This window comes from Petaurus breviceps, unplaced genomic scaffold (genome assembly GCF_028583685.1).
Source record: "Petaurus breviceps papuanus isolate PSGF00001 unplaced genomic scaffold, PetGlider_PUasm1.0 90895, whole genome shotgun sequence".
In the NCBI taxonomy this organism is placed as follows: domain Eukaryota; kingdom Metazoa; phylum Chordata; class Mammalia; order Diprotodontia; family Petauridae; genus Petaurus; species Petaurus breviceps.
The window spans coordinates 3,851,495-3,876,084 of record NW_027187372.1 but is presented as its reverse complement, the minus strand read 5'-3'; the positions used below and the strand labels follow the sequence as shown (position 1 = coordinate 3,876,084).

The window sequence follows — 24,590 nt, the reverse complement described above, 5'->3', positions numbered from 1 at the left end:
CATGGTATTCATTAACTAGAAGAGGAACAGCCAAGTAATTTAGCACAGGTTTGCAATAAATTAAGCCTGGCTAAAAAGAACTCCCGAACTGCAATCAATAAGAACCCGAAATAAATATCCAAAGTATTACCCACAACATTGTTATGATGTTTTGGCAAGTGTGATAGAGTGAAAGAACAGCAGATTGGGAGACCTGAGTTCTTTTCTTTCCAATTAGCTATGTGAACTTGGGCAAATGAGGGGTCTGGGCCATGGGATCATCAACATGCCTTCCAGCTGTATTCCCAAGTTCTTCTGACTGTACTATCTGAGGCATCATCACTGGAACCTGAGTGAATGTGCAAAAGACTGCAGGGCTTGAGGAACTCTAAAAAGACTTTTTGAAATTATCTACAAGGATATATTCTTTCATGTGTGGAACAGAGTCTTTGCAGGGAGGTCTCTTCTATTTTATTCAGCTTACCAGATAACTCAAAAAGGTACTCAGAAATCTATTTTTCCTTATTGCAGATCATCTAATCATTATTACAAATTTATTTTACTCTGGGGAAAAAGGGACATTTTCTCTGGGAGCTTTACTCCTTATAGCACTCACTACAAACACCACCATTTCATGCTTTTTCTTAATCCAGTAAGAATATTTTTTAAATTAGCATGAACTTAGATCTTCTCCACTATTTTCTGTTCCTTTATTTCAAAATTTTGCTTGTTTCTATTTTAAAACAAAAAATTCATTCCTATTTTGTTCCCTCTGTGCATCCAAAAATGAGTGAAAATCCTCAGACTTTACTTTGCTCTCAATTCTCACATGCATGCCACACTTGGACAGATTCTTTGCAGCTGCCCTTTTAATGGAGGTGAATTTACTGGAATCTTAGTTGATTGCAACCTTTCCAGGAGGGTTTTTAAATACTTTCCACTGCAAGTTTCCCAGGCCTTACAGAATCACAGCCAACTTTAACTCATCTGACATTCCTTTAAACTCTTTCCAATGTTTTGGGTTACTAGACCCCGAATCAGTGCTGGAAATCTAGTGTTGATGGTCAGAATTCCTTAGGAAAGATTAAAAGAATGAAATTTGCATTACTTGAATGTGTGGGGAAGGGAGGGGTAAAAATGGGTAGAACAACAGTTTGAAGCGTTACTATCCAGAAAACTGGAGGAGAAAACCAAATAGTTCTCCAAAGAAAATTCAATTAAAAAAAAAAAACTGAAGTTGTTTCAACAGTAGAATAGAACATAAAGTGAAAAAAATAAATGAAAGTATAATTTCCTGAGTCCCTTTAAGCTAAATGGAACAAAACCCAAAGCAATGTATTTTAGGGAATAGTGATACAATCATCAAAAGCCTCCTAGCCAAATAATGCCCAAACCTTTTTTATTCCTGAATTCAGTGAACTGTACTAGAGAAGGTTTCTTTTGCCACCTGGCTAATATCACAAGGTGAAGTCTAAAAAAGCAAAAGATATAGAACCAAGAAGGAAACTGGCACCTTATTTTATGTGATAAAATATTCCACCTGACAAAAGAGAAGGGTTCTGTACAAGTGTGCTGCTACTTCATTTTAGAATATCAGAATTTAGCAATCTGCTTTGAAAAATATCTATAAAAGATATGAAATGAACTAATTAATAATGTCTTGCGGCATGTTGGCTACCTAGGATGCCTATGGGAACAGACTAAGTTACCGTAAAGGTCTTGGGAAAGTAATATGCCTGGAATATAGAGACAATGTTCTGGGGAGAAATAAGCAGAAGAATCTGTCTAATTTCTAATGACCTTTTCTCAATAGAGATGGTGCACCCCCAAACATGACAGTTAGCTGACAGAAACAAAATGGATGTGTGGACAACAAATGAAAGCTCATCTCCAAATTTAAAAAGGATTTGCAAAGGTGCCTAACTAGAAATAGAGAACTGAGAAGAGTTGAAACAAAAAAAAGATGATAATTGCTCATCCAGAATATTGTAATGGAGGCGGATAGGTGGCGCAGTGAATAGAGCACCGGCCCTGGAGTCAGGAGGACCTGAGTTCAAATCTGGCCTCAGACACTTGACACAATTACTAGCTGTGTGACTTTGGGCAAGTTGTTTAACCCCAATTGCCCTCCAAAAAGCAAAAAAAAAAAAAAGAATATTGTAATGGAGATTCATGTTGTAGAAGGTGAGGTGCAATTGAATCATGGGGCAGCCTCTATGGTACTCTCAACTCAAAAGTTTTATGAACTTGCTCAGCAATCTCTCTTCTCTTGCTTCCTTCTCTGTGGTTCACAATAGTAAAAGACAGTGGATAGGCAGACAGCAGGAGTTATGGCTTGTGATCCAAAAAGTATTGTGACCTTTGAGCATTGTGCCAATTTAGAAATCAATGAGAGAGGTGGACAGAGAACAGAAGCAAGTTTCCCTTTCCTTTTGTGACACGGACCCTTTCGGCAGTCTAGTAAAACTTACAGAACCTTTTAAGACTCATCTTCCCCTGAGTTCAAATCCAACCTCCGACATTTACTAGCCTTGTGACTGTGGGCAAATCACTTAATCCTGTTTGTCTCATCTGTAAAATGAACTGGAGAAGGAAATGGCCACCAAACACTACACATCTCTCTTTTCTTTCCCCTATTCCTCTTTGTTCCTCTCTTTCCCCCCCTTCCTTGCCTCTGGAAGCCTTCAGACAAGAGCCCTTTGGACCCCAAGTCAGGTATCTAAATAATCTAAAGGAGTTCTAAGAAAGGTGGAATGTCTTGTTTATTAAGTGCCAGGTCTCTCTTCTCTCTAGATTTGTATGACGCACTATCCTACACACACCTACAATGATAAATTTCCTGAAGAGCTTTGTCCTGGGCCTATTTTTCTCATTCCTTCATGGAACTGGTGATTTCATCAGTTACCATGCATTCAATTATCAACTCTATTCTGATGATTCTCAGTTCTATTTGTTTTGTCCCAATCTCTCTGCTGACCTGATCTTGCAACTGCCTGTTGAACATCTTAATCTGGATGTTTCATAGGCATTTTAAACTCAACATATCTAAAATGTTATCTTTTCCCCAAAACCCTCCCATTTTTCTATCTGCCTTATTACTGCCAAGGGTACACCATCCTCTCAGTTACCCAGGTTCGCATCCTTGATATCTATGTATAAGTTACCTTTATAACATTTCTAGCATATGCTCCCTTCTCTCCTCTGAAACTGCCACCATGCTAGCATAGATCCTCATCACTTTCTGCCTGGATTATCACAGGAACCTGCTGGTCTGGTCTCCCCACCTCCAGCTGCTCCCCACTCCAGTCCATCCTCTACTTAGCTGTCAAATGAATCTTCCTAAAGCCCAGTTCTGGCCATGAAATCGATCTCCAGAGGCTCCTTATGGCCTCTAGGATCAAATATAACATCCTGTGTTTGGCATTCAAAGCCCTTCATAAACTGGCTCTCCCTACCTTTCCAAACTTCCACCTTCCTCCATTCTATGGACTCTGGGATACAGAGACAAGGGCCTCCTTGTTGTTTCTTGCACAAAGCACTCCGTATCCCAAATCTGACATTTTCAGTGATTATACCCCATGTATTTCATGCTTTCCCTCCTCATTTCCACTTCCTAGATTCCTTGGCTTCCTTCGAGGCCCTGCTAAAATCCTTCCTCCTCTAACAAATCTTCATGTTCCCTCCTTAAAGCTAGTACTTTACCTTTGCTGATTATCTCCAATTTCATTCATACACATATACATACATATATACATAGATACACACTCACACACCCATATATACACACAAACATGTATATGTGTATATACATATACATACATAATTATGTATACATCTTATTTCTGTGTAGCTGTTTACATGTTGTCCTTCACCTCCCAACCATTGGACCATGAACTCCTCTAGAGTAAGGACTAGCTTCTGCCTTTCTTTGTGGCCCCAGAACTTAGCCTAGTGCTAAGTATATACATTGAAGGGGCTTAATAAATGTTTGTAGTATTGAAATGGTAACTCTGGGGAGCAGTTCTTGTAACAAAGAATGGTAAAGTTTAGATTGAAATTAAGGCAAAGGGGTTTTAACACTGTAGATATCCAATCCCCTGGTTGCTCAAGACCCCCAAGAGCAAGATCTTTGGGGTAAATGTGTCTTTGTTCTTTGGATCAGTCTGAATTTCATTCTAACTCCTTTCTCCTTTTAACTTACCAGAGTCACTCTCCGGCACAGAACCTAATATCCCAAAGTCACAGAAGTTGATTTCTTTAGCATTTGAGAATTCTTGCTCTAGTCAGGCCATTTTAAAGCTTTTTGACACAGCACATATCCCCAAAAGGAGAATAACCGGACTATAATAGAATAACTCACAAATCTTTGGGAGGCTCTTTGATACAGCTTTAAATGTTTAAAATGTATTCGTTTGTTTTCATCTAAGGCATAAGAAAGCCATTTTTCATCTTGAATGCTGCTTCTGTGCAGTGGAAAGCTTCTACAGGATCCCATCTATACCTTCTTCTTTTAACTTCCCACCCAGTGTACTCTTACACAGAGGGGTCCACCAACTTTCTGAGTGGCAAGTCAGCAAAGTAGAAAAACTGGAGTCACAAGACCTATTTTCAAGCCCTGGCTCTCCTACTAACTAGACCTTGGGAAACTCACTCTATATGCCTGATACTCAGCTTCCTCATCTGTAAGAAACTAATGGTAATAGCTGTACTAAGTACTTCTGAGGTTTGTTATGACGATTAATAAGGTACGGTAGGTAGAACACTTTGTACATCAGAAGGCAGAAGCAAACATAAGCTTTTATATGGTACAACACTTATTCTACGCTTAAAAGCAAATGCTAGAAAAACACCCCAAAGTTAGACATTTTTCTGCTTATAGTTAAACCCAGTTCAGTGTTTATTTTTCTGCTCTGCTATTCTGGAGACATCTAACCTCAAACAGGATGTTTTACTCCTTAAGATTTCATTGAATCCTGCTGTCTGTTTCCCACCTGAAATCACAAGAGTATGGAGTTATATCCAAAGGAAAACAATGGGAATGTTGCCTTTCCTTACCATGGGACAAAAATCTTGGTTTGCTCTGCGTATGTGACAGCAACAATCAATTATGGTATCACCAATCATTGATGGGCAAGGCAAAGAATCTGTCCACTTTCAGCTTGTCTTCAAATTTAATTCAGCAAACATTTATTTAAAAATACCAAGAATGCTTAAGACATTGTGCTAGTTGTAGGAATACAAAGACAAAAAACAAACAGAAAAATAGCTCCTACCTTCAAGGAGTTTATACTCTAATGGGTGTGGAAGAGGTAATATAATATCTGAACAGATAAGTAGTTTCAAGGTAATCTGAGAAAGGAGAGAGCATTATTGTCTTTTGTCCTCCATTTTCCAAGAGAACCAATGACATCACAGGAGTGAATTAGAATTAAGTGAGACAGAGTTGCACAAAGTCATCAGCCTCACTCTTCCAGAGTCATCAAAGTTCAATGGCAAAATAAAAGGCAGGGTGTCTGGCAATGGCCCCAGATGCAGTGGATAACCTCTTCAATGTCTGACCAAGTTCTAAGCACCTGCTTCAGTTGCCTTCGTGGCTGCTGGAACAAATTGTTCTCATCTCCCCATCCCATGGGGGGATGCCCTTCAAATGCTTGGGGTGGACATCCCCAAACTCCTATACCGGTTTATGGCCCACTAGTTACCCTCAACCTGGTTTAGTCCATCTGCAGAGATGCTTTTACCTGGGTACAGCCACTGCACATGGAACCACTTGATGAGAGCTAAGTGCCAGGTGGGCAGCAAAGGTGGGTGAGCAGCCCTGAAGAGGGCTCGGCAAGCCCTCACACCAGACGTGCTAATCCTCCTAGGATACCAATGCATCACATACACCCATATACAAGAAAGGAGACAGCATTAACAGCTAGGGGAAGGAGGAAAGGCTTTCTATGGGAAGTGGCTCCTGAGCTGAGACTATACTAAGGCATGGAGGTGGAAGATTGCATATCAAGTTCACACAAGAGCAAGTGGCCAGTGTTACTGGACCATAGGGGCGGAGAGTTCAAAAAGAGAAGAACTGTAAAATAAATCTGGAAACGCAGTCTGAGGCCAGACTTAAATGTTTTAAATGCCAAATGAGGAGATTATATTTGTATTTTAAGATAAATGGTTACAACAGAGTCCATTCACAAGAAAATACAAAGGAGAGGCACACAGATAGAATAATAAAGAAGGAAAATGAAACTAACCTAGAAAAAAGGCTTAATGCCTTATCCCCATTGCTAGAAGGCCTTTTCTCTCCTGAATGTCACTTTCCAAACTCTATGATGCATAACTTTATGAAACAAAGGGAAGAAGGGACTAAATAGATTACTACCTAGTCACATGTTGAGGATGTAAGCAGATAGAATCAGGCTGCCAGGTACTTCCAGGGACTATCCAGTCCAACACCCTAATGTTACAGATAAAGAAACTAAGGCAGAGTGAAGGTAAATGATCTGCCTGACATCACACAGCCTGTTTGTGGCCGAGCTGAAACAACAGCCCTGGTCTCTCAGCTCTCAGTCTTGATGCTGTATTAGTGCCTTCTTAATGTCTTCAACATTTTACCAAGCTTGTAATCTTAACTAACTGTTCAAATAAGTCATTGAGGTTCAGTGAACATAGCATAGAAGCATTCCAATTGTTTTTTTTTAAATAGTATGTGCTGTGAATATAAAATGTAAATACTGTGTATGTGACTTTTAGACTTCATGCCCTCACTTCTAATGGGAGGCCTTCCATTGCTGCTGTGTACAGGCAGCAGAGGTCGGGGAAACAAAATCTCTAAATACCTCAGACACAAGTGGGTGTATGTACTTCCCTCCATGTCCTGTCTAAGGCCTATATAACTGGCTAACTATACCAGAAACAAAAGGAATCTGAGAAGGGCAACATATGAGGGTAAGGCAAGATGGAGTAATGAAAGAAGGAAAATGAAGCTAGATAAGGGAGTCAGAAATGGAGAGAGCAGAATAAAGGGTCAGGTTAAAAGGAGAATTAATGTTTTAGAGTATAAGAGAATTATCTGTAAGCAACATCTTTCCATAAGACACTACTAGAAAGGCAGCTCAAACTACAATAAGGCATCAAAACTTCTCCTCCTTGATACCAATGACTCATTGTGAGGTTTGGGGAAAGGAACAAAACCCTTGGATAATGTGGACCTCATCAGGATGCTATTGTAGGACTATTAGTTAATGGCTCAACTTGCTCTAAAATATAACATACTTTATAACCAATTTTTTATGCAGCTCTGACAGTCAATTTTCCTGGGATACAATGAAGGTGAATGAAGTTTTATGACAGGGCATTAAAAATAATGAACATGACTTCAACCACACCACACCACACAGTCAATTTTCTTAAATGTTTCTTCCACAGAACTATTTGTACTTAAAATAAACAAGAGAAGACTGAAAAGCTCTGGGTGTTTTTCACAACATTGCTATCCTGATACCTGGCTATATGAATAAATGGTCACTCTGGAGAGCACATAAACCCAAGCCATCTGGATCTACAGATTCCAGTGGCTGGAACCATTTTGAAGGACTCATCTACCCTTGCTTGGCCAGCATCTCAGTGTTCACAGTGTTTCTGCAGAGAAGAAAAAGTGTCTTAAATTGCTACAAACCTTAGTTTCAAGGTGGAGACAATCTCAGTAAGACACAATTTTTTTTATAACTTTGGTGTTAAAGTGCAGAAGAGAACTCAGACTCCAAGTTAAGGAATGAGTTTTCATCATCTTCAGTCTCTAAGGCCTTGTGGGGTTAATCTCAACTATATTATTGTCATCCATTCATCAAAAATTTACAAAGCATCTACTATGTGCTGTACACTGGGCTAGACCCTAAGGAAAATATAAAGTGTCTACAAGACAGCCCCTGATTTCATGAATTGTACATTCTAGCAACTTATAGAATAGTATTATAAAATGTACAAATTTGTTGTTCTTGGAAAACTGGGGGTTAAGGGAAGTGGTTTATATTTGTGAACACATCAGTGTGGTATCTGCCATCTCAGAAATTTGAAGGTATCCTCAGACTTCTCCATTCTAGCATGAGAAGGGAAATGGGGGGAAAGCATTTCTACAAATAATAAAACTGTAAGGCAACTGTCCAAGATTTTCCTTAATAACACACAGTAATCCCTTAATAGTCCATGCTAATGGAAGCAAGGCAGTGGCACAGCTAATCCCAAATTGCACACAATCCAAAACTGATTTATGGCTTTGGAATGCATCAAAGCTCTCACTTCTGAATACAGGTAAACCCAATGATCTGTACATTTTAAGCACCCCAAATAAAATAATGAAGTTTCACTGGGAAGACCCAATTCATTTATAAACTACCTGATTTCCACATCCTGGTCCCAGATCACAGATAGAGGAGTGAATACTTGCTAATGTCCAATCCTTGACTTTACACTTTTATCCCCAAGATGAACCCATATCCAGTTACAACAGACATTCTGGTTTACATCATTAGGTACAGCCAAAAATAAAATCACACCATAGTTTCAAAGAGAAAAAACCAGCTGTGCTGATGACATTCCATTCCTGGCTGAAAGTTCACTCTATCAATCTTAAGTGCGCCATACTTACTTCCTGAGCACTGTCTTGCATTCTGATGAATTTTGGCTTCTGTCTTCTTCACAGTTCAGGCTCTTCAGATTGCCATACCTACATGACAAAATGAACACATTCAATTGGCACCAGAAAAGAATTCAATCCAATTTTTCTAACAGAATAACAGGTATGCTTGGAAAAAATTGCTAAAGGATATGACTCATTCCATAGAACCATGGATCTATCTATAAAAATTTAAGTAGTTTAATAATAATAGTTGGTTGCCATGATAACATCATTATACTTAAAACTGCTTCAAGACACAAATCCAAATTATATAATAGAATATGCAATTACCTTAATGGTATTATGGAAATGATGGCACCCTGAGATATTTTGTTTGTTTGTTTTTGAAACACTGCATTTTTGTGGTACATGAATATAATGAAATGTTACTGTACTATGAGAAATGATGAGCATGATGAGTACAGAGAAGTCTGAAAAGACTTATATAACTGGATACAAAGTACAATAAGCAGAACCAGGAAAACAATATACATAAAAACTAAACAACATTAAAAATATCAAAATTGAATAAAATCTGAATATTGAGAAGTTATAAAGAATAAGCTTTGGCTCTAAATGAAATATCTAAGAAGACACCTCTCCCATTCCTTTGTAGAAATCAGTGTTCAAGGGTATGGTGGTATGTATCTATGAACAATGATGATGAAGACAATGTCAACACAAATGGTGGCAGATTTTTGTCAACGTGTTGATTTGTTCTAATGATTTTTCTCTTCCTTTTTTTTCTTCTTCCTTTTAAAAAAAATCTTTGTTGTAAGGTATGTTTCACTGGAAGGATAAAGGGAAAGAGAGACAGAGGGAAACATAGATGATATAAAAAATCAATTAAAATCTATTTCTTTACAAATGTAGGTATCGTAGAAGGGAGCTATTCCTTTCCTTCTAGCAAAACAAGCACTTGATGATTCTAAGACATAAGATTTCTTATTAAGCCTTTTGAGGCATGCTGTAGGGCAGTGGTGTCAAACACAAATTGCACCTGGGGGCCACCAAAACTTATATAAAGATCCCTGTTAGTACATATTGATGTAGAAAACCACATATTAACATTATTTATATTCTAGTATATTTGAATTTCTTTTATTAAATGTTCCCCAATTGCATTTTAATCTGACTCAGGGCCACAATGCTTGACACCTCTGCTGTGGGACACTGGAATGAAGAGCCCTACAATGCTATTCCTAAGATGTTCAAGGGAAAACAGCAACAGTTTCCTTAGCCACCACTCTACCATCTTGAATGAGTCCCAAATAAAGTCATTCTAGACACACCAAACTGCTTTAGTTTGGTTTCTTTGGAGTATAAGAGGAAAGGGAATGACCATTTATTACTATACATCTGGCACTGTGCCTTTACAAATATTATTTCATTTGATCCTCATAACAACCCGGTGAGGTAGGTGCTAATACTATCTCCATTTTACAACTGAGGAAACTGAGGGAGACAGATGATGAATGATTTGTATGATTTGCCTAGGGTCAAATAGTAAGTATGCAAATGTAAGCTCCTACTGAGTAGGTGGCATAACTTTTCTCTGTGTTCTGGGTGGTGGTGTGCATAATGTAGGCAATGGTAATGTAGACAATAATGTCAATGACACAACCAGGAGGCCATTAAAACCCCAAGAGGGCAAATCTACTGCACTAGAGTCTGTAAGCCAAGTAAATACTTGGGTGAATCAGGTCACAAAACTAGACTATCTGAACCATTAAAGCCCCAAAGCAGATATTTGTTTTGGGATCAAGCAGGATAAATTTGAGCCAAATTCACTCAAAAATAATTTAGCTTTCTGTTTCTATTTGGTCATGAATTCCCTTAGCAAAAATTGGAAATTCCAAATTTAGTATATTAAATATCACCCAAAATGCCCCTAGATAGTCAATGCTCCTTTTAGATTAAATGTAAGATTATACTTATAAGTATATAATAAATACTTTATTCATGAGACAGTGTTGGATAAATTAATTCTAAGTCCCTAGGGTTCTTTAAATTAACATCATTTAATTATGATGTTTTTTTCAGATTCTTATTCTATCTAAGGAAAATTTTGAAATTTTATAAAGCTAGACATCATCATAATCTGTCCCAAAGCCTTGACAACAAGGCTTTCTAATTATCTATAAACATAAGCATTCTTCTCTCTTCCATTTAACAATGTTAAGGCTCCAATAGCCTTATGGTCTCTTGTTGCTAGGATACAAAATCTTTTATTAAATAAAAGTCTCCCTTCTGGCTTGATTTAACGCTAGTCCATCTGGCTTCATTTCAGATTGCTTTGCCCCAGTACAGACTTCTGGACCCAGTTCTAGCCCCCAGGCTTCCTTAATCCACCTGTTTCTCTCTTTGGATCATCAGCCTTCTGGCCTTATTGGTCTCCCAGAGACATTTTCCATGGCTCCACACCCCAGCTGTTCCTCTTTGTTCATTTCTGCAGTTGTTACCTGGTGGACTTTCGGAACTTCCAGATGTATCTCATGGGACAAAAGAACCCATAAGAGGAAGGCTTATTCTCCCCCTATGTGGGCAAAGTGGGGAGTAGGAAATTACTTTAGTTGTAAACTAAAAATAACTAAACAGTTATATTTGGGGAATCTATCTTTGACCACTGTAACTGTGAAGAATGTCCCTAAGTTGTTTACAAAAAGTCTTTGGGGGAAGGAGGGGAATGCAATTGCTACTCTAAATTGTGATGTCTATCTGATGCTTAGGAAATTTTTTATCTAATTCTTATAACTCATAAATTATATCAATTAAATAATTTGCTTTTTTCTTCAAATAACAGTTGAGTTTTATATATTTTAGAAATAAATTGAGAGACAGCTATCAAAAAAAATCAATACATTATATAATTGCTCCAAACACTTTTCTTGGAAGAGGTATTTGGAGCAAGAGTTTCCAGGTTCTCCTCCCTGACTTCTTCACTAGAACTTTGTCCTATAATCTGTTCAAACACCAAGTTAGGGAAATACTTGATCTATAGGATAAAGCACTAGACAGAAAAATTTGTGTTCAAATCCCAATTCTGCCACTTATTTGTATGAAGACTTGAATGATTTCCCCAACTTCTAATGCCCCCCACAAATATTTTATACACTGTGTGTATCCTGATACATGCACATTTTGTACACCCAATAGAATGGAAGCTCCTTGAGGGCAAGGACTATTTTATTTGTATATTTGTATTCTCATTGCCTCATTCAGCAATTTGCCACATGGTAGCCACTAAATAAATGCTTGGTGAATTGACATTAATCCTAGCAATCCTGAGAGATGGGTAGGGTAAACATAATGATAGCTAATACATATATAGTGCCTTAATATTTGCAAAGCTCTTTGGATGTCTTATCCCATTTGTTCCTCACAGCATTAGTTTTCCTAGTCATATCTCATTTGCTCCCCCAAAGCAATCATTTTCCAGATCATGTGATCACAAATTTAGAGCTGGAAGAGACTTAAGGTGTAAAATCCACCCATTTCACATATGAGCAAACAGAGGTTCAGAGTGGCTATGACACACTTAAGGTCACATAGGTGCTAAGTGGCAAAAGAAGAATTAAAATCCAAGTTCTCTGACCCCCAAATCAGTAATCTTCTTATTACATGAGTAACTGAGGTTCAAAGGAATTGGGTGATTTGTCTTGTGTTACACAGGTCAACAGCTGTCAGAGGCAGGGTGCAAACCCCAGACTTGTGACTGACTTCTCATCCAGTTACTCATGAGGCTAAACCATGAAGGTGTACCGTAAATATTAATAACAGTCTGCAGCAGGAGAAAGTGAGATGCACAGAGCCTAGATTCTAACGGAAATCTGAATAAGCAGGGAAAAGGTGAAAAGTGGGAAGCACCTTGAAGTTTGAGTCTTCCAGAGTTCCCCTATCAGCTACCTGCACATTATTTCTATCAATATAAATGTCTATTGATTCTCAAAGAACTTTACAGATGAATGATGACAATATCTCCTAGATGAAGCCAAACTAACATTCTCTAGAAGCGGCAGAAGTTCTCAAATCAAATCATATGAAATCTGGCACTAGAGTCCGGAGTTCCAAATTCTGAGGTCAGGCCACCTTAGAGCCATACCCTGGCAGTGTTTTCAGGTAAATCAGAGTTATCTTTGATGCTTTTCTGGTTCCATTCATAGATTCCCCACAAACTCAAAGTCAAATTCAGTTCATTTAAGCTAGTGTGGTAAATAACTGGGTTTGTTTTATAGAATAGAACAGTCAAAATGATCTCCCCCCAAAAAAATCTGTTCAAAACTCCCCTGTCGAACTAAATATCAAAGCTCCAACTTCTTAAAAAGGTTTATGAGTCACAAACTAGACAACTTAAAATCATAAAATTCAAATAAAAATATAAATTCTCCAAAATTTTGGCTTTGTATGTAATTATCCAGTAAGTGGGGAAAATGTTATTAAAGTTGTTAATCAGTGAGACACAAGAAAGATATAAGTAAAGAAAGTTGAAGCTGAAAGGGCCCTTAGAATTCATTTGGGGTGGGGGGGAGGAGAGGAAGGGAGAGAAAATTTGGAACTCAAGGGATTGTGGAACTGAATGTTGTAAACTAAAAGTAAATAAATAATTTTTTTTAAAAAGAAATCATTTTCAATCCCCTCAGTTTATAGAGAAGGTAACAAAGCCCAGAGAGGTCAAGTGACCACGGTCACACAGCCAAGTTGAAGAAGAAGAACCCAATTTGCCTGGCTCTTACTCCAGTGTTTTCTCTACCATGCCCTGTTGCCACCCAGGCTGCCAAATTTCTGCTAAGAAGTTGCAAAATTTAGTTCTGAGTAATTATTTACTGGACCATAATAATAATGAAAAGGGTGGTAATGTTTAACTGATTTCTGATGGGTAAGCAGAAAATTGTGACTCAGAAAGGAACGGCTGATTCATTGGAGCCAATCTGAGATAAATAAAATGTATATTAATAGTGGAGAAGTTAGTTGTTCAAAAATCACAAAAAAGTATGGGATGTGGTAATAATCCCTACTATTGGACAGCCTGTAGCTGGCAGCTCTCAGGAGCTCTGGGCCTCAATGGGCTAAGCCAAGAAGTTGTGCACACTCACTCTAGCACCACAGTGGGCAATACAATTCCTATGAAGGGGCAAACCAAACCAAGCTAGAAAAGAAACAGATCAGAATTCATGAGAGCATCTGTATTGGTGCTGAGAATGTATGTGGCTGCTACATTCCTAGCCTGAAAGAAACTGGGTCTCCCCACCCAGTCTGAAAAACAAATGCAAGCCAAAAGTGTGCTAGAGACACTAAGGTCCATTTCAGCTCTGAAATTCTGTGCTTCAGCAAGAGCCTCCCTGCGGGGGGGGGGGGGGGGGGGGAGGTTGATGTTCGATTCCATAGTTTCTAAGAAGGGAAGGAGGCAGGATTAGGGGACAATGCAGTATGCTTCCATAGGCTCTTCTAAGTTCTAATAAGTAGCAGCTGGGAATAAGGACAAGGTAGCAAGAGAAGCTCTGTGTGTGTGTCTGTGTTTGTGTATCTGGTATGGAAGTATTAGGAAGGCAGACACTAAGAAGAAAAGGGAAATTCCACTGGAAGCCAATGATTTATGAAATTATACTTTTGGTAAGCTTAGCTGTAAAAAGAAACTCTGACCTATGAAAACCATTGATTTTAACTAAGCTTGAGAGGCTGGGTAAAAGAAAAAAAAAACTTTAAAGGGAAACATAACCTTCACTCAACAGGGGTCACATGGGTGAAATTGTCTGTAGATGTCTGGTACAGCTAGCACCTTCTTTGGTAAAAATATGGACTTTAACCTAAGGACCAGTAACAAGATTTAAAAAAACAAAAAAAGAGGCAAGGAAGACTACCCATTAAAGACAGCGAGGTGCCATGTGGGTGTTGAAGCTAGGAAAACCTGAATTCAAACCTTGCCTCAGACATTTGTTAGCTCTGTGACCTTGGGCAAGTCACCTAACATCTCTGATTCACTTTCCTCATCTGTAAAATGGGAATAATAATAATAGTACCTAAATAACAAGATTGTTGTGAGGATCAAATGATATATGATGAACACATAATGTTGTGGTAGAGGGCACCTTAGAGGTCATGTAGCCCAATTCCTTTGTTTTACATGTGAGGAAACTGAGGACTGGAGACATTAAGTCATCTCCTGAGGCCACAGAGCTAGTTAATGATAGAAGGAGGACTTGAACCAGATCTTCAGACTCTTGGGTACCACATTATAAATTAATACAAATATAAATCTCATTATTATTATTATAAAGTACTATCTAAATGCTATTTTTCTTATTAATTAAGAATATCCTCCAGGTCAAATATCTCCACTCAGATATGCCTGGGGAATGTGTCATGGCATCAAGCCTCCCTCCTGAAGAACATGGCTACTTGTAGTACCTGTGGTTACTAAGGGAGAAAAGACAAGCTGACTAAAGAAAGAACAAGGAGATTCCAAGAAGAGCCAGGAATTGAACTGTGACTTCCCTAGAAAAGACTGTTATTGAACAAGTAAAGGACTGGAAAAGCTTGGGGGTTAGACTAAAGAGAGAAGTTCAAACAGAAGTTGGATGTTCAATTGTTGAAAAGCTATACAGGGAATTCCTAGGCAGGTACCTCCAGAGATGTGAAGGGTCCATAGCTAGCTACCACCCTAGCCTACAAGCAGGGCATTACAGAGTCTATTTTAGCTTTGTAACATCTGTTGTGTTTCCATATTATTGAAATAGCTTTAGCCACCTATTTGCAGAGACAAGATTCCCTATTCTATTTAAAAGCTACAAAATACTGCTTAATTTCCAATAATAATCAGAACCATGCTTGTACCTCAACAACACCCACAACCCCACCCTTTTAAAATGAAGACCAAAATAGCAGAACTAATAGTTTAACATTTAATATTAGCCAAAGAAAAAAGAAACAGTCTTCCTCCCCTCCCCTCTTCATCCCATTTCACATCCAGATTCAGTCATTTCTTAAACATGATCACTACTGTTCTTGGTATAGGATTTCACATAGTTTTCTCTCCAGATCCCTGTCATCTGTTTCTCTTCTTCTGGCCTGCTCTGTACATTCTTATAGCTCTTGTACCTGTGTATAACCACTCCTTCTCATTTCCAGTTTTTAATCCCAAACTTGCTAACATTCTACAATTCCTGTGGCAAAAAGAGGAGAAAGTATAAGAAACTCTGTGTGTGTGTGTGCCACATACTGTGTGTGTGTGTCCATGTGCCAGATGTGAGCACAATTGTGGAGAGCCAGTAGAGTTTTAAAGAGTAAATTTTAAGACTTGAGATTTCCTAGGACTAACAATTTGGCTCTGCACTAGGAGTAAGGGCACTGATCCTCACTTTACCAGGGGGTCTTGAGGCCGTCATTCCAAGTTTCTGTGTCTCCGTTTTCTCTATTTGCACAAAGGAATCATTCCTAGTTTGTGGCATTTATCTGCATATATGATAGGTTAGTATTATTATGTCCTATTGGATTTCACTATATACTGTTGTTTTCCTCTCCCACATTTAACAACAACAACAACAATCTGGATTTCACATAAAACCATCAAAACTGGCATTAACTGGCCCTCTTGCTGGCAACCTTGAGAGAGAAACCAAAGGTCAAAGAGTTTTATTCATCAGAATTAGAGAAGTCTGAGGAATGACCAGGGGGTGCAGTGGATAGTGTGTAGGGCCTGGAGTGAGGAAGACTCCTCTTCGTGAGTTCAAATCCATCCTTGGACATATACTAGCTGGGGAACCCTGGGCAAGTCAGTTCTTCATCTGTAAAATGAGCTGGAGAAGGAAATGGCAAACCATTCCACTATCTCTGCCAAGAAAATCACAAATGAGGTGACAGAAAGTTGGGCATGACGGAATAACAAAGAGCAGTCAGTCCAATGCCACACTCAAGGCACAAATTTGTTTAAATATATCATAAGAATGAAGAAATAAACAAGAAAATTATGATTAGAAACAGAAAAAAAAGTCTTAAAAGCAGACAGTCCCCTTTCAGCTCAAAGTGCTTTACAAATAACATAAATTTGGGAGAGCAGAAAAAAATTAACTGAGTTCTTAAAATTTTGTAAACAGAATATAAGTGAGAAGGCAGTACACAGTAGTCTTCTTTTAGCTAAAAACGTCTTTCTACTTCTCCCTATCCCTTACTATCAAGAATGAAATTTTACCTCTTTTTAACAACCATTTTGATTATCAAATATTATTATTTTTAAACTTTATTTTTCAGTACGTTTCTATATTCCATTAAAATCCTATTATAATTCTCCAATATGGCATGGTGGTGAGCCTAAATCCTGGAAGGCCATAGCAGTTGAATATATGCCAAAATGTCCTTTTAAGTTAAAAAGGCTTCCATCTAACCAAGACCTTTACCCTCTATCTCTGTCCCTCAGGTCCACCCTTGGCCACTCCCACCTCAAGTATTCTTCACCCCGAATACTACTCCACACCCCCATAATGATTCATAGAAACAATTTTGATGTCTTCAGTCTTATATTTATTCCTTTTTTTAAAAAAAAAAGGAATATTTGTTATTGGATGCTAAGACATTTAATACTGTCCCTTAAGCTTTTGTTTAGCATAATGCAGGAGGATCACTTCTCTGCTGCTACACTCCACTACCATAAAGATAGGCCTATACACTTACCAAATGTTTCCATTGAGAATTCCAGGATTATTATGGCAGGAATCTAGTCCACTGGGCAGAAATAGGCCAACATTTGCAAAAGACAACTACATCAGCACAGAAGGGAATTTTATTATTTTTCTTCATTTATTATTTCTATTCATAAAAATAAATTTTATTATTTTCCTTTGTTATTTCCTTTTTAATTTTCCTTCAGTCTTAATCTTATTAAACTTTAAAATAGCCAATTAAACATTTCTGGTTAATGCACAGTAATGCCATGTGGTTGCATAGAGGAAAAAGTTTACCTTTTTAGCTTGCTGTGGATAAACTTCAATTTAGTCCTGTTTTCCTGAGTTGAGTTCATCTCTCAATAGCTGCAAAAAAGCATGCTATTGGAGCTAAGCACATAGTGAATGCTCATGTGCCTTGTTCCTCAGCACCCTGACTGAGGAAGGCTGAGTCCATGAGTCCCTAACTTTAGGAGACCCTCTCCTGAGAGATGAATCTTACCTTCCTGTCTCATGTTGAACATACTGCTCCTAGTAGACTGTTAGACTATAACTGACAGTTAAATGAAGTGTGAATTACTGTGGGGCTCCTTATGTCTTCAATCATTTCATGTGTAAAACAACTACTTTTCCCTATTCTGTCAAAGGCAGGGTAGTAAAAGCAAGAAACCTTTCTGATATCTATTCCCTGTTAAAGTTTGAATCCTCATTTCTGTTGCTAGAGACATTTCAAAATCTACACATATAACTCCTCATTACTTCTCCATCATTTCTCCTAATTCATGAGCCTTCCTCAAAAAAAATCTATTTAGTTTCACTTTTTAAACTGTCTCTGTAGCTAAAGCCCAACTTAAAAAATTAATTTTAGTACCACATGCATATCACCCATCAGTTCTTTCCTGTCTAAGGGTCATCAGTGCTTTGGCAGGAAATGCTATTTAAACTTTTCCTTTATGATAAGCAAGGGGGGAAAAAACCTTTAGAAAAGCTCCTGGTTTTCCAAGGAATTTTCACCCTTGCCAGGATATCCACTATGTTAGAGCCATAAACTTGAAAGGAAATGTGGGTGGTACTAAGATTTCCTATCCATTAGGTTACATGGGATGAGCATCTTGGATTCATAGAGCAATAATTCTCAACTTTTGTTATACACTCACAAGTATGGTGGGGACAAAAGAGCCCATGAAGGAACTTTGTGTCCCATTACCACTGTATTTAATTCATTTCATCCACTATTTATTAAGTACCAACTATATTTAAGATCTTCTTTTAGAAACTATACAGAAAAGATTCACCAGATTTAAAATAAAACTGTTTTATCAAATGAAACACTAATGATTTGATGTCTGTTTTCTATTCAGTAAAAATACAGAATTGACTCCTAGAAGAAACAAAAAGAGGCAAGCCCATGAAAGCTGGCCTCGTGGATCTCCAGTAATCATATTTTGAAACCCACTGTCCTAAAGGGAGAACATACCAAATATCAGTTTCTAAAAGCTTCTTCCCAGAGTGCTCTCCTCTAACACTCATGTTCAACTATGACTGCAAATAAATAAGAATGGAAACCTGAGTAGCCATATGTAGTAAAAGGAAAGGTAGCAAGGTTATACTATGGACACTGAAGTTTCTTGCTACCAAATGTTATTGTATAAGAACTTCTTCAAACTCCAGAATAACATGAAGACTTTGATTTGCTTAAATTCAATTTTTAAAAAACTGAACTGGAGTACATTCTATGGGAAAAATAATTCTGGGCCAGATCTTCCTTCTAAAGAAAACTGAATGGAGAGACGATATGATGGGGAAAAATAAAGGGCTCATCTTGGATGTCAGGTCACAAGGACCTGAATTCAAGTCAGCAGGTTTCTGACACATTCTGGCTGTTTGATGCTAGGCAAGTCACTTGATTTCTTAATGCCTCCAGGCAACCCTCTAAAATTCTAAGCTAAAGATGTGCTAGTACACAGAATTTCTACACTGAATATTTCCTATGTGATTAAATCATAGATGTGAAAAAGAAAATATAGAATTTAAATATCTTTTAAATGTATATTTTAAAATTATATTTCTAATAGTTTTACTACAATTTCAGAGTCCTCAAAGAAAAGGAAGTTTTGATTAAACAAATGTTTTGAAAATTTCTATTGATGACAAGAGATTGTAGCTAACAGCAGACAGGATGTCAGAAAATGAATCTCCCTGCAAAATAAACTAAAATTCCTAAAGGAAAAGGAAACATTATTTTTGGTGCCTGAAACAGACAGTCTTTGGAAACAAAAGTAACTTCCTCTAGCTTACAACTAGTGTCTAGCTTCAATCGAGGACCAATTTCTTCTTTAGGACCATTGTGTTTATGTCAAATTGGTTTCTTATCCAGAAAGTAAACTATTTTTATAGAAATATTAATTCAATTTAATTTAAAAAAGCACTGTTAAAGGGGCTACTTGTGTATCCCCAACTTCACACAGGTAATTGGTTTGTCTAAAACCATTCACGTGCCTGTATCTGGTTCTACCTTCCAACCAACCACTCTTGTTTGTGAACTAACTGGCTTGAATTAGAAGTTTATTAGAATTAGTCCATACCCATGGAAGAGAGAAAAAATAATTACTTATGCTAAGGCTGAACACTCAGTCCCTAAAGGTTGTCAAATGGTCAGTTTCATGGAATAGTCTCCTACTGCTTACTTTGGCTTAATTAGGGATCAAGTAACTCACCCATAGTTGTCTGAGGCTTCCTAATACATCTCATGAGTCACAGACACCATGGACGATCATTAAAGACAGCAGAAAAAAGACGATTAATGATCTTCTTAACCCACTCAAAGGCTGTACCATCACTGAAAAAGGATGCACCTTAAACATTTTTACCTTTTACCCTCTACCATTTTCAACTTGGAAACAGGAAATCTGGATTCCAATTGTTGCCCAGCAAACCATGTGTCTAATAAATGGAAAGTACTATTTAAAAACTAGAAGGGCACTTCTTCCTGTCTTGCATACAATGGGTGGTGTTGAATACATTGCCCCCACAAAAACTGTCTGCTCTGCAAATTCTGAGGTTGTATTTAGAACAAGCCATAGCTAGTGAGACTAGTGGTCTCACACCAGGGAATACATTAACCTTCCTCATCCTGTTAATAACACTGTCAAGCTCAGAATTAGAACTCCCTTTGAAATTAAGAAGGTAATTCAGGGCATAAATCAGTGTTTTCCAAACTGAGAACTGAGTGACATAAGTAGTTTTGCAAAGTTTTCTGCTTTTCATCCTGAGATGTGTATTTTCCTCTTATTGTATCTTATCACTTTTGACATTAGGAAACTGTCCCGTGATGAATGCATAGAAAGAAACAAAGGAAGGAAAAATAGAGAGAAGCAATAACCTAAAGAATAGCTAGCTACAATGTAATTTTAAGAGTTGCCTTAGCCAAGGCTGAGAATTGTATCAAGTTATTTTCTTAAACAATACTTGTGCCTGCCCATTGCTGAGAGATCCCTGTATTTCTTCATTTAAGGCTTCAAATAACCAAAGGTGTACAGCTATCTTATTGAGGTCACAGGACAATGGGAGAATAGATTTAAAATGTTTGAAGTTAAGGAAAATGAAAGGGGGGAAAAAGCTAACCCATAACACAAGAGCTTCCTCTTAGGCTAAAAGGAAACCAATAAGGTCTAAAATTAACTCTGATCCATGAAGAGAATTCTGCACAGGAAACAGAGCTGCCTGTGATTTGTGAATCAGTCTAAGAGAACAAAAACATGGGTTTCCTCCTCTCCCCATCCCCCTCCCAAAATCAAGTGACCTCACTGTTCACTAATCAATTCCCGATACTTCTAGCAAAGAGAAGCTATCAGAAGGAGAAAAGCAGCCTGGGAGTCAAATTCAAATTCTCTGTGAGATAAGCCATCTGCTCCAAATGCTTAAAAGCAAAGCTTGACCTTGACTTCAAGTAAGCATGGGGATTTCTCTTGTTATTATAATTGAAGAGTGAGAGGTACAAGTGTAGCAGCTTCTGCCTTCAATCCCTTCCCCACTGGTTAAAGCTAGAAGAACTTTGCATTGTTCCTTTCATAAAAGGTAAATCAGCTACTGCAGAGAAATCAAAGGAAGTAAAAGAGATTTACATGCAGGGATCCATAAACAAGTCAACAATGATTTGCTGTCAGGGAAATAGGATTTCAAATATGTTTGAGGAAAGTTAGTTCGTACCTTAATTTCTCGAGACCTAATTATACATATATTTTAAAAATCCAAGGACCTCATTTAAGTTCTCAGTATTTCTCAGAATCCACACATTAGTCAAATTCAAGAAAATAATTAAACTCTACCCATGAAGCCTCAGGTGTGGGTGGGAAATGTAGCTAGAGATAAACAGACATTTTCTGATTTGTACACAATCATGGCTGCCATAAACCAATGGGATTTCTACAGGAGAAAGAAAGAGAGCTCTCCTCTGCACACCTACAATTCTTCCAGACCAACGGCTCATCATCTTTTTTAGTATGAGGAACCCCTTTGAGCATGAAAAAAAATTTCAGACTCCCTTACATGTTAGCAATTTTACTATTAATATCCACTGGCTAAGAAATGCTGTAATGACAAAAGGCTACTGTGAATTCAGTAGTGCTTTTAAATTAATCATAACATTTATATGTGCATAAAAACAGTGATATGTGCAATACATTATTTAATAAGTCTTCTAAATGGCCATACTTAACATGCATATGGATTCATAGACCATTTGCAATAACTTTGTGTGCCACACACACACACACACACACACACACACACACACACACACACACACTCCACCCAGAGTCTCTGATGATAGATTGGGAACTACTGTTTTAGAATGTACCACATAATTTTGATTTTGATTTTACACTGTCTTACATTGTTCTCTAAATGGTTCATGTAAGTCTTGTCTCCTCAACAAAATTCCAGGCTCCCTAAAGACAGGTACCATGCCTTACATTTCTTTTATGACCCTATGGTGCCTACCACAGTGCTGGGTACATTGCTGAGGACTCAAAGACTAGGTGGGTGGATTCATTTCAGAGACAAGTTAAAGATTTATCCTGTTGGAGGAAATAAAGGTTGGTATAAATACAGGCAAATCTGAGCTTCAAAGAACTTAAGGAAAACTAATTCTTCTGCCAAGCTCTGTCTTTCCCTCGCGGGGAGGTGCAGCATGTCCTTACAAGTGAAGCAACACACAGAATGTGGCTCTTTGAACTCATCTGCTTAGATAGTGTATCAGCTCTAAGAGGAATACATATCCTGCATCCAAGCCCAGATTCCAAATTTTTCTTAGAATCGCAATTCAAATTTAATATATATAGCTTATTCTTTAGACTTTAATAACTTAGAAAACTGCCACTTTCACATTTTTCACTCAAAAGCCTACTTTTGCCACTAAGAAACTTCTTTTAGGGAAAAAAAAGTAAATATAAGCTAGATGGCTGTGAGTCACAGACTAAACAAACCAGTTCCCGTGTGCTAGTTTTACTTATTACGAACAGCTGGAACATACATGTTCTATTGACTACAGACAGCTGTAGTCTATTGTCAATGTAGTCAGCAAATAAGGAAGACGTCACCAGATCCAAAATAAAAATAAAGATTTGTGGCTGATGTTTTTCCTTTTCCCCCATATCCCCAACTTCTTTTCTCCATCAGTCTATTAGTACCCTTCTAAAAAAAAAAACTGCATAAATTTACTTTGCAAGTGTAAAATGAGTAGACACAAGAGAAGAAGGAAAAAATATTTGTTCTCCCATTCCATCAATGCATCCTCCAACTTCACAAACCTCTCTTAAGACTATGCCAGATCTCTCCTGCCTAAGAGATAATGCAACATGTCATAGTCAGAACAATGAACTATGAAGAAGAGATGATCCTGGGAGTTTTTCTGCACACCAACATGCTAAAAAACAGGATGATCTGGGTTTCAATATGATCTCAGGCACACATGCCAACTGTATGACTTCTGGAAAGTCGCTTGACCTCTCAGGATCCCAACTATGTAAGACTCTGAGCTGCAGAAGAGTTGCTACGCTGCATGAGTAGATGGAGTTGCCTCCACCAGAGTTCTCTATGCCAATGAAATTGCAGTCTAGACATAAAAGAGACACTAGAAATACAGATGGGCACAGGTCTGAGCACAGGTCAGCAGTTATCTCCTCCAGGATGCCTTTCCTGATTCTTCCAATCATTAGCACATTTTCTAGTCTGATTTTTTTCCCTTGAATTTGGTATTTACTTACTTATGAACATGCTGTATTGCCCCAATGGAAATGCAACCTCCTGGAGGCCAGGAACTGTTTTGTTTTTAATTTTGTATCCTCTCAGCAACCAAAAAAGGGCCTTGTACAGAAAAATTGTTGATAAACATTTAATAAATTGCTGGAAAGCAATCTGGAATTATGCTCAAAGGGCTATAAATAATTTCATACCCTTTGATCCAGCAATACCACTTCTAGTGTTGTATCCCAAAGAGATTATAGAAGTGGGAGGAAGACCCATATGTACAAAAATATTTACAGCAGCTCTTTTTGTGGTGGCAAAGAACTGGAAATTAAGGGGGTGCCCATCAATTGGGGAATGGCTGAGCAAGTTGTGGTATATGAATGTAATGGAATGCTATTGTGCTATAAGAAATGAGGAACAGATGGACTTCATATTTACCTGGAGAGGCTTATACAAACTGATGCTGAGTGAGAAGAGTAGAACCAGGAGAAATTTGTACACAATTATAGACACAATGTATGTTTGACGACCACCTTTGGTAGACTGGACTCTTCTCAGCAATGCAGGTTTATAAGTCTACCCCAAAAAGCTCATGATGGAGAGAGATGTCTACATCCATAGTAAGAACTGAGTTTGAATCCAGATTGAAGCAAACTACCTGATCTTTTTCTTTTTCTTGTTTGGTTTTGTTTCCTCTTTCCCATTGTTCATTCCATCTGATACAATCCTTCTTTATAACCTGACTAATGTCTAATGTGAAAGTATTTGCAGATCCTATACTTGATTGTATGACATCATGGGGGGGAGGGGAGGGAGGAAGAGAAAATTTGAAACTCAAGGAATTGTGGAACTGAATCTTGTAAACTAAAAGTAAACAAACAAATTAATAAGACCAAAAAATTAAAAAAAAAAACATTTAGTGAATTGAATTGTATAGAATATAATGAATCTCACACAAGTGGTGATGAAGATAACATCTTGGGGAAATTTATTAGTTTCAATAATCCTCATCCAAAGAAATCTGCTATATTGAGAATGGG

General features: G+C 37.8%; 1 protein-coding gene across 4 annotated transcripts in view; it reads right to left on the bottom strand.

The window, feature by feature from the left end:
• RGL1 (ral guanine nucleotide dissociation stimulator like 1) overlaps positions 1–24,590 on the bottom strand; it is a 284,890-nt gene that overhangs the window by 81,257 nt on the left and 179,043 nt on the right. For all 4 annotated transcript variants that reach the window (XM_069074410.1, XM_069074408.1, XM_069074409.1 and 1 more), the window contains one exon: positions 8,618–8,695. In XM_069074410.1, the coding sequence (XP_068930511.1) occupies positions 8,618–8,695 (78 nt within the window). The remainder of the gene's footprint in view (positions 1–8,617; positions 8,696–24,590) is intronic.